General features: G+C 39.5%; 1 protein-coding gene across 1 annotated transcript in view; it reads left to right on the top strand.

The window, feature by feature from the left end:
• The window catches only part of LOC132789874 (bumetanide-sensitive sodium-(potassium)-chloride cotransporter), a 43,994-nt gene extending 29,189 nt beyond the window's left edge, over window positions 1-14,805 (top strand). Inside the window, exon 20 of the mRNA XM_060798185.1 lies at window positions 14,716-14,805. Coding sequence (XP_060654168.1) covers window positions 14,716-14,725 — 10 coding nt within the window. The 3' untranslated portion in view covers window positions 14,726-14,805. The remainder of the gene's footprint in view (window positions 1-14,715) is intronic.
• The last annotated feature ends 17 nt before the right edge of the window (window positions 14,806-14,822 follow it).

Raw genomic sequence — 14,822 nt, forward strand, 5'->3', positions numbered from 1 at the left:
CGCATATGTAAGAGAAACCTCAGCCCTTTGACAAACCGCTAACCTTGCAGCTGTTTGTCTAACTTTCCTTCTCTCTCTCTTTATCAGTGTGTGTAGCTCACAATGTCTAAAAGGAACAGAAACATAAACAACAAGCTGTTTGAGCAAAGCCTCAAGTTCAACAACAACAGCAACAACAATATTGACAACAACATCGTGTACGACTCGCCAGTGAACAACATAAACATCGAGTTGAAGCAGCATGAAGCAGCCAGCACCGCACAGCGTGTTTTTCTCTCTCTTTCGGCTTTGTTTGTGGCACCTGTAGACATTGCCAGACACCGGGAAAAACGCCTGCGGCTTGCTGTTTTGTCAGGTGACGAATGGGTTTCTTAACCCTTTCACATTTTTTGTGTATTTATTGTGCCAAGCAAATGGCCATCAAATGCTCTTGTCTTATTCGTAACATACTTTTGGGCGCATGCCATCGATTGAATGAAGCTGTCAGAATGGAAATTTAATATGCCCAACCATTTATTTTCATAATGTATCTATTTCTGAATTTAGCTATAAATATATTTGGGTCAATTATCCAGATTATTTATGAATTTGCAAATTTTCGAATTTTGCTTTTTTGACATTGTAGAAAACAAATTGGTTTAATTAAAATGATATGCCTGTTTTAGATATTTATTATGTATAATGATTTTGCCATAAAACACATAAATCAATTGGTTAAATTACTCATTAAACATGCTCCCAATAGACAGCAACTTGTGCCACTGAATTTAATTGAATTAAATAAAAGCAACTCGCAGAGGATTCACACATCGAGTTGAGATACTCGACTGCAGTCGACACTCACTCCTTAGCCTTAGAGCTTAACGATTTTTTGTCGTTTTTTGTGTTTATCGCGAACTTGAACTCAAGTTTCTTGAACCAAACGACCAGTTCAAGGGACAGACCAAAATACACAGAATTGCCGAAATGAAAAGTCTCTGAGTCTCTGAGGCACACCTTTTCACACCGAAAGCGACGCTTTCATTGAGAGACAGCAAAAAAGGAAAAACAAAATTGATTTTTACATATGCGTGTAAGCACTCGGTACATATATTAATATGGCTTTATTTATTTGCTACCTCTTCCAAACCATTTATATGCCAGACTCGACCGGTCTTCATTGCTCTCAGCTACCGGATGCTGACTCGATAGTCTGTTTACCAACAGCTCTGTACGAAAGAAAGAAAGAAGCTCTCCGCAATCTGAGCAACAACATCAACATAGAAATTCATTCACACACTCTCGCATGGATTCACTTACTCACAGACGGACGCCGTCAATCACCGGACATAATGGTCGCTCTGGGCCAAGAGCTTTTCACTCTGCTGACCGAAAAGTGTTTTATTAGTGTGTTTATTTTCTTGGCTTTGGCAGTTCGTTTTGATTTAACACCTTTGCAAGGTGCTTTCACTCATTTGTAGACAAATTCTCGGCCCTCAAACCGCAGCTAAGTGCCTGAGGTTTGTTTAATTATCTTGATTCCTAATTCAATGAAATCACAGCGGGGGAAACTGTCAAACATCCTTGAGTACAAATTAGTAGTCTACCAGTAATAGGGTGTTCTGTGAGTATCCTCTGAATACCTATACAAATTATGGGTGTGTTGGTGAGTAGCTTCAGCTTAGTGTCAAATTCTGAGTAAAATGTCGGCGTTTGCAAAGTTAAAAGCTGCTGCAGTTGACACAATAAACGAGCATTAGCGAGTGTAAGCAGTTTGTTGGCTTTTTTATTCAGTGGAATTAATTCAAAGAGGCACTTCGAGTTCGATTTATTGCGAAACGCCATTAATTTATTTTTCTTTTCACAGCCATTTTCTTTGATTTGCGAGATGTTTTTGCTTCGACGAAAGTGAAATTTAAGTGGTTTTCAATTGATTTATTTGCTGTGTTGCCAATTGCCAATTGCCCGTTTGTCGATTGCCAATCGCCCTTTTGTAAATTGCTTTAAAGCCAAGAGGAGATATAGATACAAAGTGTTTGGCCACATTCAAACCGATAGTCAGTTATTCAATTAGTGATTTGTTATGTTCTCAGAATCGTTGCGATGAATGCCTCTGGCTAAGTCTCACTTTAGTTTTGGCATGAAGAAAAACAACCACATTTATTGGGTCAATTGGCTTAAAGGTTAAGTTTCCTTGGCCTATATATAGATATAGAATAGGGTATAATGCACAGAGCATAGTCTTAAGCACAAGCCCTATTGAAAAACTGAAGTGGGTCGGCCTTTGTTCAACTCAATGTCTTACTTCTGAAAGCCGATTACAAGTGTATATTCGTTTGCTTAGAGTCTTAGTTAACACATGTCCGTGTCTCACCTTTAACCTGCTGCTGCTGTTCGGGACACCTGGGAGATGCAGAGACTTAGACTAACTTCTGGCTCGATGGGCCTTTTGAAAGCTTAGACACAAAGTGTTAAACATATTAATGATTACTTGCCACATTGTTGTTAGTGTTGCTGTTTCGTGAGCCGCATCACTTTTAAGCGCATTAAAGGCTATTGCTGAGAAGTCTTTAGACTAAAGGATGGTATAAGAATAGAGTAGATACCCTTTGATTTAAAAATAAATGTTCATGCATTTAGTATTTTTTAAGTTATAAGTTTAACAGCTTGTACTTGATATTAAATTTGCTACCGTTTGTTTTAATAAACTTGATTTGTAAATTCAAAATTTATTTTTTACAATTTCTGTTTTTTCTAAATATTATCATTAGTCGTGCATTCCCCTTAAAAGTTGTGATTCAAACAATACATGTACTTGATATTAGTTTTGGGCTGTGGGCCTATAAAATTTTATATGCACTTGCCTCAGCTGTCTCGCCCACTCCCTCTCTCTATCTCTCTCTGAGCTCCCTACTGCACAACCGTCTTATTGAAATTGTTAAATCTCAAGAGGAGGAGCTGAGGGTATCGAAGTTTCTACCCGTCAGCTGGCATTGTCATTGTTATTGTTGTTCATTGTTAGTGTTAGTGTGGCTGTTGCTTTTGTCATTTCGGTTTCGGTTCATTTTGTGCCCAATTCCCGGTGTCCGCTTTAGCCAAGCACTGACGCACAATTTTCGCCACATTGGGCAGCACGTGATGCGTGAGCTGCGTTGCCGCAGCCACAGACCACGCCCCAACGCTCCAACGCCCCAAAAGCCCAAACAGAACCCAACCCAACCAAAAAAACAACTAAGCCATCCGTTCGTCGGCAGAGAACAAAAGATGCTGGAAAGGCGGCAAAGTGCCTGCCATATGCACGTCGGCCTGTAATGCCGCGTAAGTCCTGCGAAATTGTTGCGTTAGTTGTGTCCGACTTGTGATGAAAAGGGAAGGCAGCTTTGGGATCTCCATTGGGCAGGAAAATCAATACACAACCTGGACGAGTCCGATGAAGAATGAGATATTCGAGCTGAGATAGAGGCTACTCAATAATTGAGCATTGAAATGCAGGCAGTTGGAGTCAGCAGCTCTCGGCTTCGCTTGGCTTGGGTCTTAGGTCTTAGGCCTTAGTTCTTAGGCTATTGCTGTCACAGCTAATTCTTTATTCATTCGGCCTTTCATTGAATTCGTACTGCCGGGAAGTGGGCGAGAGCGAGAGAGGGAAAGAAATAGAGAGAGTGAGTGAGTGGCCATTTTGTAGGCTCGTGTTTGGCTTTCATACTTACTTAACGGCACACGTGTGCGTCTGTGTGTATGCATGTGTGTGCATGTCTGTGAGTGTATGTGTGTGTTTTTGTTGCGTCTCAGATTTGTGTAACTATGGCACGCATTCAATTATGCATGATACCCGCCCCGGGTGCCTCAACTTGTGCGAGTACGAGTTATGTCGCATGCCAAGCATAGAAGCACCCCGAGGAGCATATAAAAAAACCACATCAGGACGAAAGGACGACACGACGAGAGCCAGCCGCAAAAGGAATGTGGCCTAAATGTGACACCCATTCACGTTTTGGCTTAATTAATACACATGACCGGGGGCGGCTTATTAATACGCCGTAATTGACGAAATTGTTCTCGTCCGTTTGCCGCCAGTTCAGCGATTTACTCTTGTCCGCCTCTCAGCAGAGGAATGTGTGTTTGTCCTTTCCTCCCACTTCAAAAGGTGGCAAAGGGGCGTCATTAGAGCGCCCGTTAAATAATTGTTATTTATTATTGAGCCGTAAACTGCTTAAGTTCGTGCCACCATTAAGTGTCAAATACGCTTTCTGCTCCACTGACAAGTGGCCCATAATTACCAGCAGGTAATCTGCGTGTGTATTGTGCTTAGGCGAGTTTGGGTGAATGATTAGAGCCTGTCCCCAGCACCTGACAGCCAGCTATGAGGTGCGGTTCCTGATTGTGATGGCTTCCCACATTATTCGCATTAATAGTTGCACGAAAAATAAATATGAACACAAAAAAACGAAACCACAACGAAAACAAGACCGAGAAGTGTTGACCTCAAAGGAAATGCGGCTGTCTACGACATGCAGGGCCCTTTGTCGGATGCTTGTTAACAGTTTGCGTGATTTTTGCTGTAAGCTCAAGTATGTTTTTCTACCAGAAACACACAAACACAAAAGACCATGGAGAGACAGAGAGCCACAGCAAGACAGAGTGGCAAAAACATAACATAACACAACACAACACAAAAGGCAAAGTCTGAAGCTTATTTATCGGCATCTACAGCAAGGAGCACCTTGGCGGCATCTTGGCTGTTCTTGGCAGGTGGCACAAGCCACCTCCTGATTTTACACACAGCAGGCAGGCAGACAGACACGACGCGACGACTCGGATATCCTCTGTGCGATTCGTGAGCTGTTCATTTTGAACTGCTTTTTGCTACCGCTTTTGTTTGCTTTTTTCGGCCAAGTGTTTGCGCTTGATTCAATATCAATTTAAGCACACCCGGTGACGCGTCGCCTGATCACAGTTTAAACACGGTGCGTATGATTAATGTGCTGACTGCTCTCCCATGAATGATGATTAGCGTGCGCTTTTGTTATCATCCCTCTTGTCATGGAAATGTCTTAATTTATTAAACTCGTATATGCTAAGTAGCTGCAGTATCGGTTTCATTCTCAGTTATGCTAGATTTAAAGCCGCTTCGAAAAAATTGACAGCTTGCTCCACATCCTGATTAAATTAAAGCATTTGCCAATCAAATATGGCACTTTGCCTTGAAATAGATTGACTCTGCATTACGATATGGAGTGAGTGGACCAATGTGATTTACACTTTTGCAGCTGTTGTCTGTTGTCGAACCCTTTTTGGCGCCCAATGTTGTTGGCTGTTTTTTGTTTTCACAGAGAAAGGTCAACTCGACCTAACGATGACGATGGCAGACAGAAATTATGAATGCGAAATTGTCAATTGCTTAGACGTGACATATAATTTGCCGGCTATTGACTGATGTAGGTTAGTTTGACGCATTCACCGAGGAGGGTTGATTGACCGACCAGACTGCCCATAGAAGGAAGCACACTCAATGTGTTTTGATGCCAGCAGAACTGAGCTTAAAGCCAAAATACATTGTCGGAGAAGCACTTGCAATCTGGACACGCACTCCAATTGCTGTGTGAACGACATCAAAATGGTATATGCCCGTCGTTTATGACAGTTTTATTCGACGGTCATTAAAAACGTTTAATTAGCGCTTGCTAAGTAATTCTCTGCTGGGGCATAAACGACAGTATACCAAAAAGGAGCACAGCAACTGCAAGGGAAGGAATAATATGATATGATTTATTATGATGAACACTAAGTATGAGTTATAGTTGTAGTGAAGCTAAGTAGAAGAGTGATGAAGTAAAACACTAATGAAGCGCTCTAAATATAGGAAACAAAATTTAGTTAAAGAGTAATGAATATGTCCTACTTATAGTGTATTTAACAGACGTATATCCCGGCAAACAGAAATATTTTTTAATTATGTATGTGAGCAGCGTTGAGTTGTTAAAAGCTTAATTGCATATTTAAGGCACGCTAATGCGAGAGCAAGTGATTGTGCTTCATAAACACAGCTTTAATTCCTTATGAGAGACACGCATACCTTACATTTATGTATACGATATTTATTTACCCAGACTCGCACCTTTTAAAGTATATTCGTTGGCCAATTTACACAGTAATCGAAAGAGACTAAATTACTTTTGTGCGTTTATTCAGCTGAAAAAAGAAAGCACTTTTGATAGTTACTCAGCATTCTGCCTTGTTGACATCACATTGACCTGCTGCAAATTTAAAAGATTGTCCGTCTGCATGCCTTTGCTTTTACCTTTGCCTTGAGTGAGTACACTTAATTTTCATTAAAAAGAAACTCATTGAAAATGGCTTTACCACTTAAACATAATACAATATTCATGGCAACCAACTGGAATTCTTTAAGGAGAATGTATTTCATATCAACAAATTAATGCGAGAATGTTTTTATCCCAAAGAAAATAAAAAATTCTAGCTGAATTGAAGCAACGAAAAACAAAGCCAAAGCAAATGCTTTAGGTATTTTCGGTTTTTAGCTTGAACTAAATTGAAAATGATTATGTTAGAAAAATAAATGTAATCTTTTTTCACAGAAATTTGCAGGATCCAATAATGAACCTATTAAAATTCAATTTAAATGCAAACAACAACAAATTTACTGACAATTTTATATTGTTAACTCCTTTCACTATTGACTTATCACTATGTGACATTTTTAAATTTTCCAAACTTTACAGCTAAGGAATTTATTAGCAATTAAAATCAACAATTTGATTCAAATTGCTTTTGTCTAATTTGCATCGATCAAAATGATGAGATTAACTTAACAAAACAAATTAAAATACTTTCGTTGAATGGAATTCAGAAATTGATTAGCAAAATTGTGATTTTCTGCTTAATTTCTCGCCTCTATTTCCGAGTAAGATATGCAAAAGTTTATGAAATCAATAAATGTGAATTTTTGATAATTTTCCCACACAGCTTAAATGAATATTTTTTAGCTAGACTTTTTGCATGAAACAACAGCATAAACTTTAGTTTAATTTTAATATCTGTGAGCTGGGACCAAGTACGTTCGCCAACCCATAACAGTTAAGTATACATTTTTAACGTTAAGAAAGAGAAGGACAGCGAGAGAGAGGATAAGGAATGAAGTGCGTGAAAAGGACAGGAAAAGGGCAGTAAACGGCCGTGAATTTCAGTTTTTGGCATGTGGATGGAGTTGGCAGGACTTTAAAGCCGGTCGGTCGGCACTTCAAACAAACAGTCATCCAAATAAAGTAGTTTGAAGCTGAACCTGAAGCACCGATGCCACAGCAAGAAGCGCAAGAAGAGATTCCTTAGACACAGCGACGGCACAAATGGAAACAAAGTGAGCCCACGCCTGAGCAGCATATAAAAATATGTTTGAAATACTTAAGAAAATGAGGAGCGCTTTCTGAACGCAGGAATGCCAAGCGGACGGATGGACGAACGGACAGACGGACGGACGCAAAGGCAAACGGTAAAAGAAAATGGCGAAAGCAATAGCATAATGAAAGGAAGACCGAAATGAAAATCATTGCTTACTCAATGCAGGAATGCGGCCAACCTCGTTCCCTCCTTCGAGGCAAATGTCCGAGATGCTCGAGTCGACGTGGCTCGTGGCTCGACTCGAAGGTTACCCAAAGGCTAACTAACTTATTGTTGGGCTGGCTCATTCAGCGCGGTGAAATCAATTTGTAGCTCCTAAAATAGGCAACAATTGAGAGCGGAGTTGGGGTAGAGAACACATGTTTAACGCCTGTCAATTTTGACTATCGATGCTGTCCACGAACTACGGAAATAGCAAACAATCAGCTTGTAACTTGCCCATAATTAAAGTCAGTTTAACAAAAGTTGATGATGATGATGATGATGATGGTGATGTTGCTGTTGATGTTGATGCTGATGATGTTGTCATCAGCTGCGTGCATGTAAGCATTATTATATAAATATGCAAATATATAATCACAAGTATGATTTACATGAACTCTCGATAGATTACGCAACTTGCAAAACTTTTTTGTGTTTACCGCACACGCATCCTCTCTCTAGGCTCAGGCAAAGCAATAATCTAGCGCCAAGTCCAAGTCAAGTGCTGTGTCAACTTTGTCCAAAAAAGAAATAAATCACCCGAGAAATTGGAGGAGCCTGGGTGCTGCTCCTGTGCCGTAATTTTCTATGCCAAATTATGCATTTGTCCGCGACACAGAAACAAGAATTGGACCCAAGCACAGTCACAGGCACATGCCCAGGACCAAACACAAACACAAAACGAATATACACACATGACAGAGGGTTTCCTTTGTGGCAGGAATTTGCGAAGAGAGTTTTGTATCAGGGCTGCTGCTGCTGCTTTAAACTTAAGCCATGAAATTGAAATTGGAATTAGGATGTGGACGTGAATGTAAACGTGGATGTGGATAAAGATATGAACAGAGGTCGATACGGAAGTGGCTTCATCCCAAACACATGCGGATGTGGTATAGAAGAATGTTGTGTTCGGATGTTCTGCGAAAAACTAAACAGAGCGCGTGCCATCGTCAAAGCAAGTGTTTATATTTTTACATAATCATGCAAATTAAATTGAGCTTTTTGCCGCAGAATAGTTTTGGTTTTCTCATACGAATGCTCGCTTTAGGGGCAAGGTGGCACCGCCCTGCTGCCGACCGACAAGGACACAAAAGGATTAGTGGGACAACTTAGCTACAGGCTGTCAGCTCACTATCAAAGTGACGCTGCTGTGTTTGACATGAGTCTAACCAACTGGCAACAGCTTCCCTCCAAATGATAACGATAGCGGTTGCTCACACAAATGTCCTTCCATTATATATCTGCCATTCTCTTTATTTCGCTTACTTTTGTGCGAGAGGATGTGATTGTGGATGTGGATATGGGGATGGACTCGGGCTGACAGAGCCGTTCATCATTTGTCAACTCGGCGTGTGACAAGAAAAAATTAACTCTTACGAATTGTGATTCCGTATCCGTATCCATCCAAATATGATATCCTTACAAGCAATTTTTTTCTCATTTCCATTTTTAAATTAGTTTTGATTGATATCAGCTAAGGAAACCCTACTTGTTGCTGTCCATTTCAAAGCAAATTCAAAAAAACCTAATCGATTTGTCAAATTAAATCTGCTCTCTGAACGAAAATACTTTTTTTTGTGCTGGCCAACATAATAATATTAAATATTGATTCATAATATAGAAGCTTGGGGTGTGAAATTTCATGTAAGCGATCCCACAGGCTTTCCTTCAGCATACGTACAAAAATTTATATAATATAAACATTTTGCATAAATACGACAGCATTTCGTTGATACACTGTTCAATTTCCTGCCTGCTGGCTTGAGTGCTGCATAAAATTCAATGTCTTCTCTGTGCTTAGAGACTGCCTTCTAACATACTACTTATTTATATAACATATATATATAAATAAATGCACGCGTTGAAGCGGCTGGTGACGGTATTTTTATAGTCGTTACATATTTCTCAGTTATTACTTAACTGGCCTTGGGCGAAAAGGGAAAAATAAACATTTTATTACCTGTCGTAAAAAATCACTTACCTATGATAGATAGTTTGCCTACAATGTTGATTGATTTTCTAAGACAAACAAACAAGTGCTGCTTTAATTATAATTATATTTGTATCTGAGAATAGCGACGACTCATTTACTTCATAATTGAGAAGCAACTTCAGTCATAAAAATAAAATTAAATTGAGTTCCAATTTATTAAAATTATATTTGCACAATTTAAGATAAATTTCTACACATTCACCTCAAAAATATAAAATTGTTCATTAATTATTCTTCTAATATTTTTGTCTTGCAACGGTTTTCTTTAGCATGTGAAAACAAGGTCATGATAAATCAAGGTCGAATGTGCAAAACTTTGATTTCCAAGCAAATTAATCAGTCAGGTTGTCATATTTGCTTTCCGCGGCCTGCAGAAAGGATCAAAGTCCGTGTGTTGGCAGACTCGCAATTCCCCAATGTTTTCGCAAAACATGATTGAGCCTCGAGCTCTGCTTTTGGGCTCAGGGAAAGTAGATCAACAAATTTATTACACTCACCTGTCGAGTATTTTCACTCTTCAGCGCACATTAAGCGCTCTGTTTGTCTTGGCTGGGTTTCGGTAATTAATTTGAATAAGCAAGCATGTGAGAGACGAGGATTGTAGTGTGCGAGTTGATGTAGCGCTTTAATTAGCTGACTAAAATATGTTTCTCTCAAACTAAACTAATGCCATAGCAACAACAACTGTTGAAGTTATAGACAATTAAATAGTTTGCTTTGTTACGAAATGATTTGGAAAGAAAGCAAGGCAAAGCAATGCAAAGAAAAAGCAACTTATTGCCTGTCGCACACAACACAGAAGAGAGCTAACTTCTAGTGTTTAACGAGACAAGGACTCAACAGAGGCGAGTGAGTGGAATGCACGACAAAGCCAAACAGTTAGTTTTGTCTAACAGGAAGTTTGACATTGAATGGCGGACAATGTGCTGGCGCTGGCACACTGTGCGTATACGTTATGATTGCCGAACATTGCCCTCTGGCTTTAAGAAAGCGCGCGCAAACATGTTGCATGTTCCATCCTCCATTGAGGTCGGACAGTTCCTGCAGCCTCTGCCACACCACTGAACGAGACTTTATGAATGAAAAACTCGTCGCAAGCGAATCGTGCGACTCGTGTCGTGTTGTACGAACTTGTATGAACACGCAGAGTCTTTTGTCCGAGACTCGAGCACAGAGCAGAGCAGCGAAACAGTTCGCAACGAACAACTAAACTTAACGGAACGAAGCGGACGGAACGTGCCAGTTGCTAGAACTTGACGTGGGGCTGCGGTTGTGAGTTTCTGAACCACGGCAGATCAAATACTCGTCGTACTTATAATGAATATACCCCCTCTTGGAGGTATCAAAGTGATACACGACAGTGACTTCGGGCAATTTTGAAATTGGCAGCAGTAGCAGCAACAGCAGCAACGGCAGCAAAAAAAAAGCAGAAGCTGAAACGAACCAAAGTAATAAGATAAGATTCGAAAAGTGCCAATAAAGAAAAAGAAAAGTGAAAGCCGTCAATAAATGTTGTGAATTTATTCAAATTTCGAGCAGTTCATTTTCTGAAGTGTTACAATTTAGCTGCGAAAATTGCAAGTGAAATAAAATTCATAATTACATTCAAGAGAATAAAATGTAAATATCATAAGGTCGTTTGATGTGTAATGTGAGCTAAACAATCTCGATAGCAATTTGCCTAATGGCAGATATGAAAGAACATTACGTGTAATTAAAGACTAATCTTGTTCCTCTATTCTGGCGAATCGACTCTCGCAATCGCCTTCGCACTCGCACTCACAGTCCCTACTCTGCTTGTTGTGCTTATTAACTCAACTGTTAATAATAATTAAAAATAACAAATTATAGGAATACATACAGCAACAACAACCACAACAGCAGCATCGGTAAAATATAAAAATTCTCGACCAAAAAACAAAGGCAAGTGGCTCAAAGGCTCGTCGGATTACCTATGAAATTGGCATTAAGAAGTAATTTGTGCACCTTTCGAATTTCGCTGGGTGGATAGCAGGTGGCAGGTGTGAGTGTGTAGCGAGCGTACTTAGCTAGTCAAAAATGGAATTCATATATGGATTCATATTCGCCTCGGGGCGGCCCACGCGAAGTTCAGCAAACAAAATTGTGCAAATAATTGAGAAAAAATTCCAAATAAATGTGCTTTGATACTCGAATGTCAAAAAATTGTGCTGCGAATTGATAGAAGCCTGCTGCTGTTTGCTGTTTCACAGTTTGGCGCTGCCAAAAAAAAAAATATTCGATACATATACACACATGCGTCTATTATGATATGTTAATATTTAAATTGAAAACACACGTCCAAGTTGATCTAACACCGGGAATACTTACTCAAGTTCATCAGTACAGAAGCTGTTCAAGACAGAGACATGTGTTGGTGCTCGAGGCTTAACAACTGTGCAAATACTCGACTATTTCGGCTTAGACAAAGCCTAAGAAAGCTTCGAAAAAATGAATGTGTTATACAACAGACGATCAGAATACAATATGTATACACAAGCAAATAAATGGACTGGCTGAAACTTTGCGCCTTTTACGTATTCAGAGAGTGTTTCTGCCTGTCTGTGGCAGTTTCTTTGTTGTTTGCCAACAGACTCTTTTTGTCAGTGTACACGACACCAAAGCCATAGCACAGCACAGCACAGTACAGAAACAGATCTTTTTCTTTCTTTTGCCTGAACTTTTTTAGAAATTTCGTTCTGCAATTAGGAAGAACAAATGGTGTTGTACTCGTAAATGAACTCAATTTCAGCAAATGAGCAAAGTTTTTGGAGGCAGGCAAAATATTTAGTACACAATGGCAAAGTGAATTGACAAATATAAAGTTTTTGCTCTGACAATACCCTGTATTAAGTGATAGATGCTGATGTCTTTATTTTAATATAAATGAAAATATTTGATGTAATTTATAGACTATTTTCTTGTGGTTGATTGCGGCTATAATTCTCTCTCGCCTCACTCTACAGGGTATTATCAACCATTGATAGGCAGACAATGGCCATAATAATGCTCACCATTTGCAGAATATATATTGAGCCAACAACAAAACGAAAAGCATGTTCGCGAGAGTGGCCAACAGATAATCATCATTTCAAATGGCCTGTGGCCAAACCATTAACAATGCCAATATCAATGTTGTTGATGCTGTTGATGTTGCTGTGGCCAATGTCAATGCCAACAATGGCCAACGGCGCGAAGGAAGAAAGTTTAAAAGCTGCGTTGTCTGCACAAAGAAACCACTTAAACAATTCGCATTGTCAATTTGAACAATTAAGTTGCGTATACGCCTCGTGGCTCACCTACAATCTATGTCCCATCCGGAGCTAGAGCAATTCTGCGGTAGGCCCACAACTTTTCGGCAATCTCGTGAAATATTTAGCATTATATGATGAGGCTAGCTGGCAATAATCACTCAAGAAGCACCACGCAAAGCATAAACAAGGGTCGTCTAGACGTTTTTCGGGTCAGGTCTCTTGAATTTTTGATACATCATATGCAAATCAATCAAAAGAACTCGGGATGTCAGGCAGATGTGCAGTTTGGCAGTTTCGCTACTTTGCCGCTTTGTTGCCTTTGGGTGGCGATCAATCAAATACGCATTTGAGAATTAATCGCATTGATTAAGCAGCCAAAGAATTGAAAACTTTTACTGAGAGATATGCGGGTTCCTTCGAATTAGTGGGTGAATGAATAAATGGGCAATCAAAGCAATTTTCGCATATACTCGAAGCACACACATAAAATGACAAACTGGCGATTAAGCAGCAAACGGCAATTGCAAACCGGCAATCTGTCAATGCGATTGTTATTAATAATCGAACCGAGCAAATGAGCGAGTAATTGATCTTAGCTAGAGAGTTCAATTCAGTTCAGTTAATTACTGAATACTTGTTTAATTGAAACCTATGCTAACAATAATTACATGTGTTGACATTGTTATATTAAACATTCAATTTATTGTTGTCTTCTCCAATAAATCGCAAGCTTAGGGGGCTCAGCACATGTGGCGTATGCTTGATTTTCGGTTTGGTTTTGGACTCTGTTTGATTTCGTTGAACTGGTTTCATTGTTTACCCATTGTGCGACGCCACAGGCGAAATAACAATCTTAACCAAGCGTTCAATTTAATTTATGTTCATAAATTAATTTTGAAAATGAAATTTTATGGAATTTTACTTTGAACTTGCACTGCAAATCAGCAGCAGTCGCATAACAAACCGAATGACTGCCCAGTCTGGCCTAACAATGCCACTGACTTCAGTCGCAAGTCGACAGTCGGCAGTCGCGTTATCCATTAAAGCTAATTTCGCAGGCTTTGTACTGAATTTAAGAGTATGCCAGTTTTAACATTCAGCGAGTGAGAGGGAGAGAGAGCGAAGAAGTGCGAGAGAGAGGCAAATGTGCTTTTGCTGTGGAATCGAGCGAATTTAATCCCGGCACTCGTGTAATTACGGAAGTCTAATTGTACTCGCATGGCAAAGGTCAATGGCGGGGGGCATCGATGTTGCAATGATACTTATTCAAATCGACTGCAACGATATCAAACAGTGCGGAAAATAAGGCCAATAGTGTGCAAATTGAAGCCGCGACTCATTTACATTTCTACCTGTGCATTTGCAATTGTTTTAATCGATGAGCTTGTTAGCCAATCAGACAAGACAGATATCAGCTAATTAAACCACAACTAGTTAATTGCCAGCTCAATAGTTAAGCCATAAAGTTAGATTAAATTTACTTGTTCGACTCAAGTTTTGACAACAGCTTTAAATCAACATAAAAGTTCCCGGGGAATTCGCTGATAAAAAGAGACACAAAATTTTTGGGAATTGTGTTTAGAAAAGTTAACTAACTCATACTCGATATCTTTTGTATTCACAAATTATGTTCAATATTTGCTACACGTTCGCCTGCGATTCCCAGAAGTTTTTCTAGCTATTTGAAGAACTTTTTACTTAACTCGTGTCTCCAATCAGTTGCTATCATAAATCAAAGGAAAAGAGATTTGTTTTAATACTCGCAGTGTTTGTTACTAAGCTACAAATATTTATTTCTCTCCCTCCCATAGCTGAAAAACAAAACTAATTGGATTATCTACTACTATATTGCAGGGAAAAGTGAAGTGAATATTTAACTGACAAGCAGCTTACCTCAGCATGGACTTTAACGAATTTACAAATTGAGGAAAAACCACAGAGCATTTTCATGCCAACCAACA

Source organism: Drosophila nasuta, chromosome 3 (assembly GCF_023558535.2).
Source record: "Drosophila nasuta strain 15112-1781.00 chromosome 3, ASM2355853v1, whole genome shotgun sequence".
In the NCBI taxonomy this organism is placed as follows: domain Eukaryota; kingdom Metazoa; phylum Arthropoda; class Insecta; order Diptera; family Drosophilidae; genus Drosophila; species Drosophila nasuta.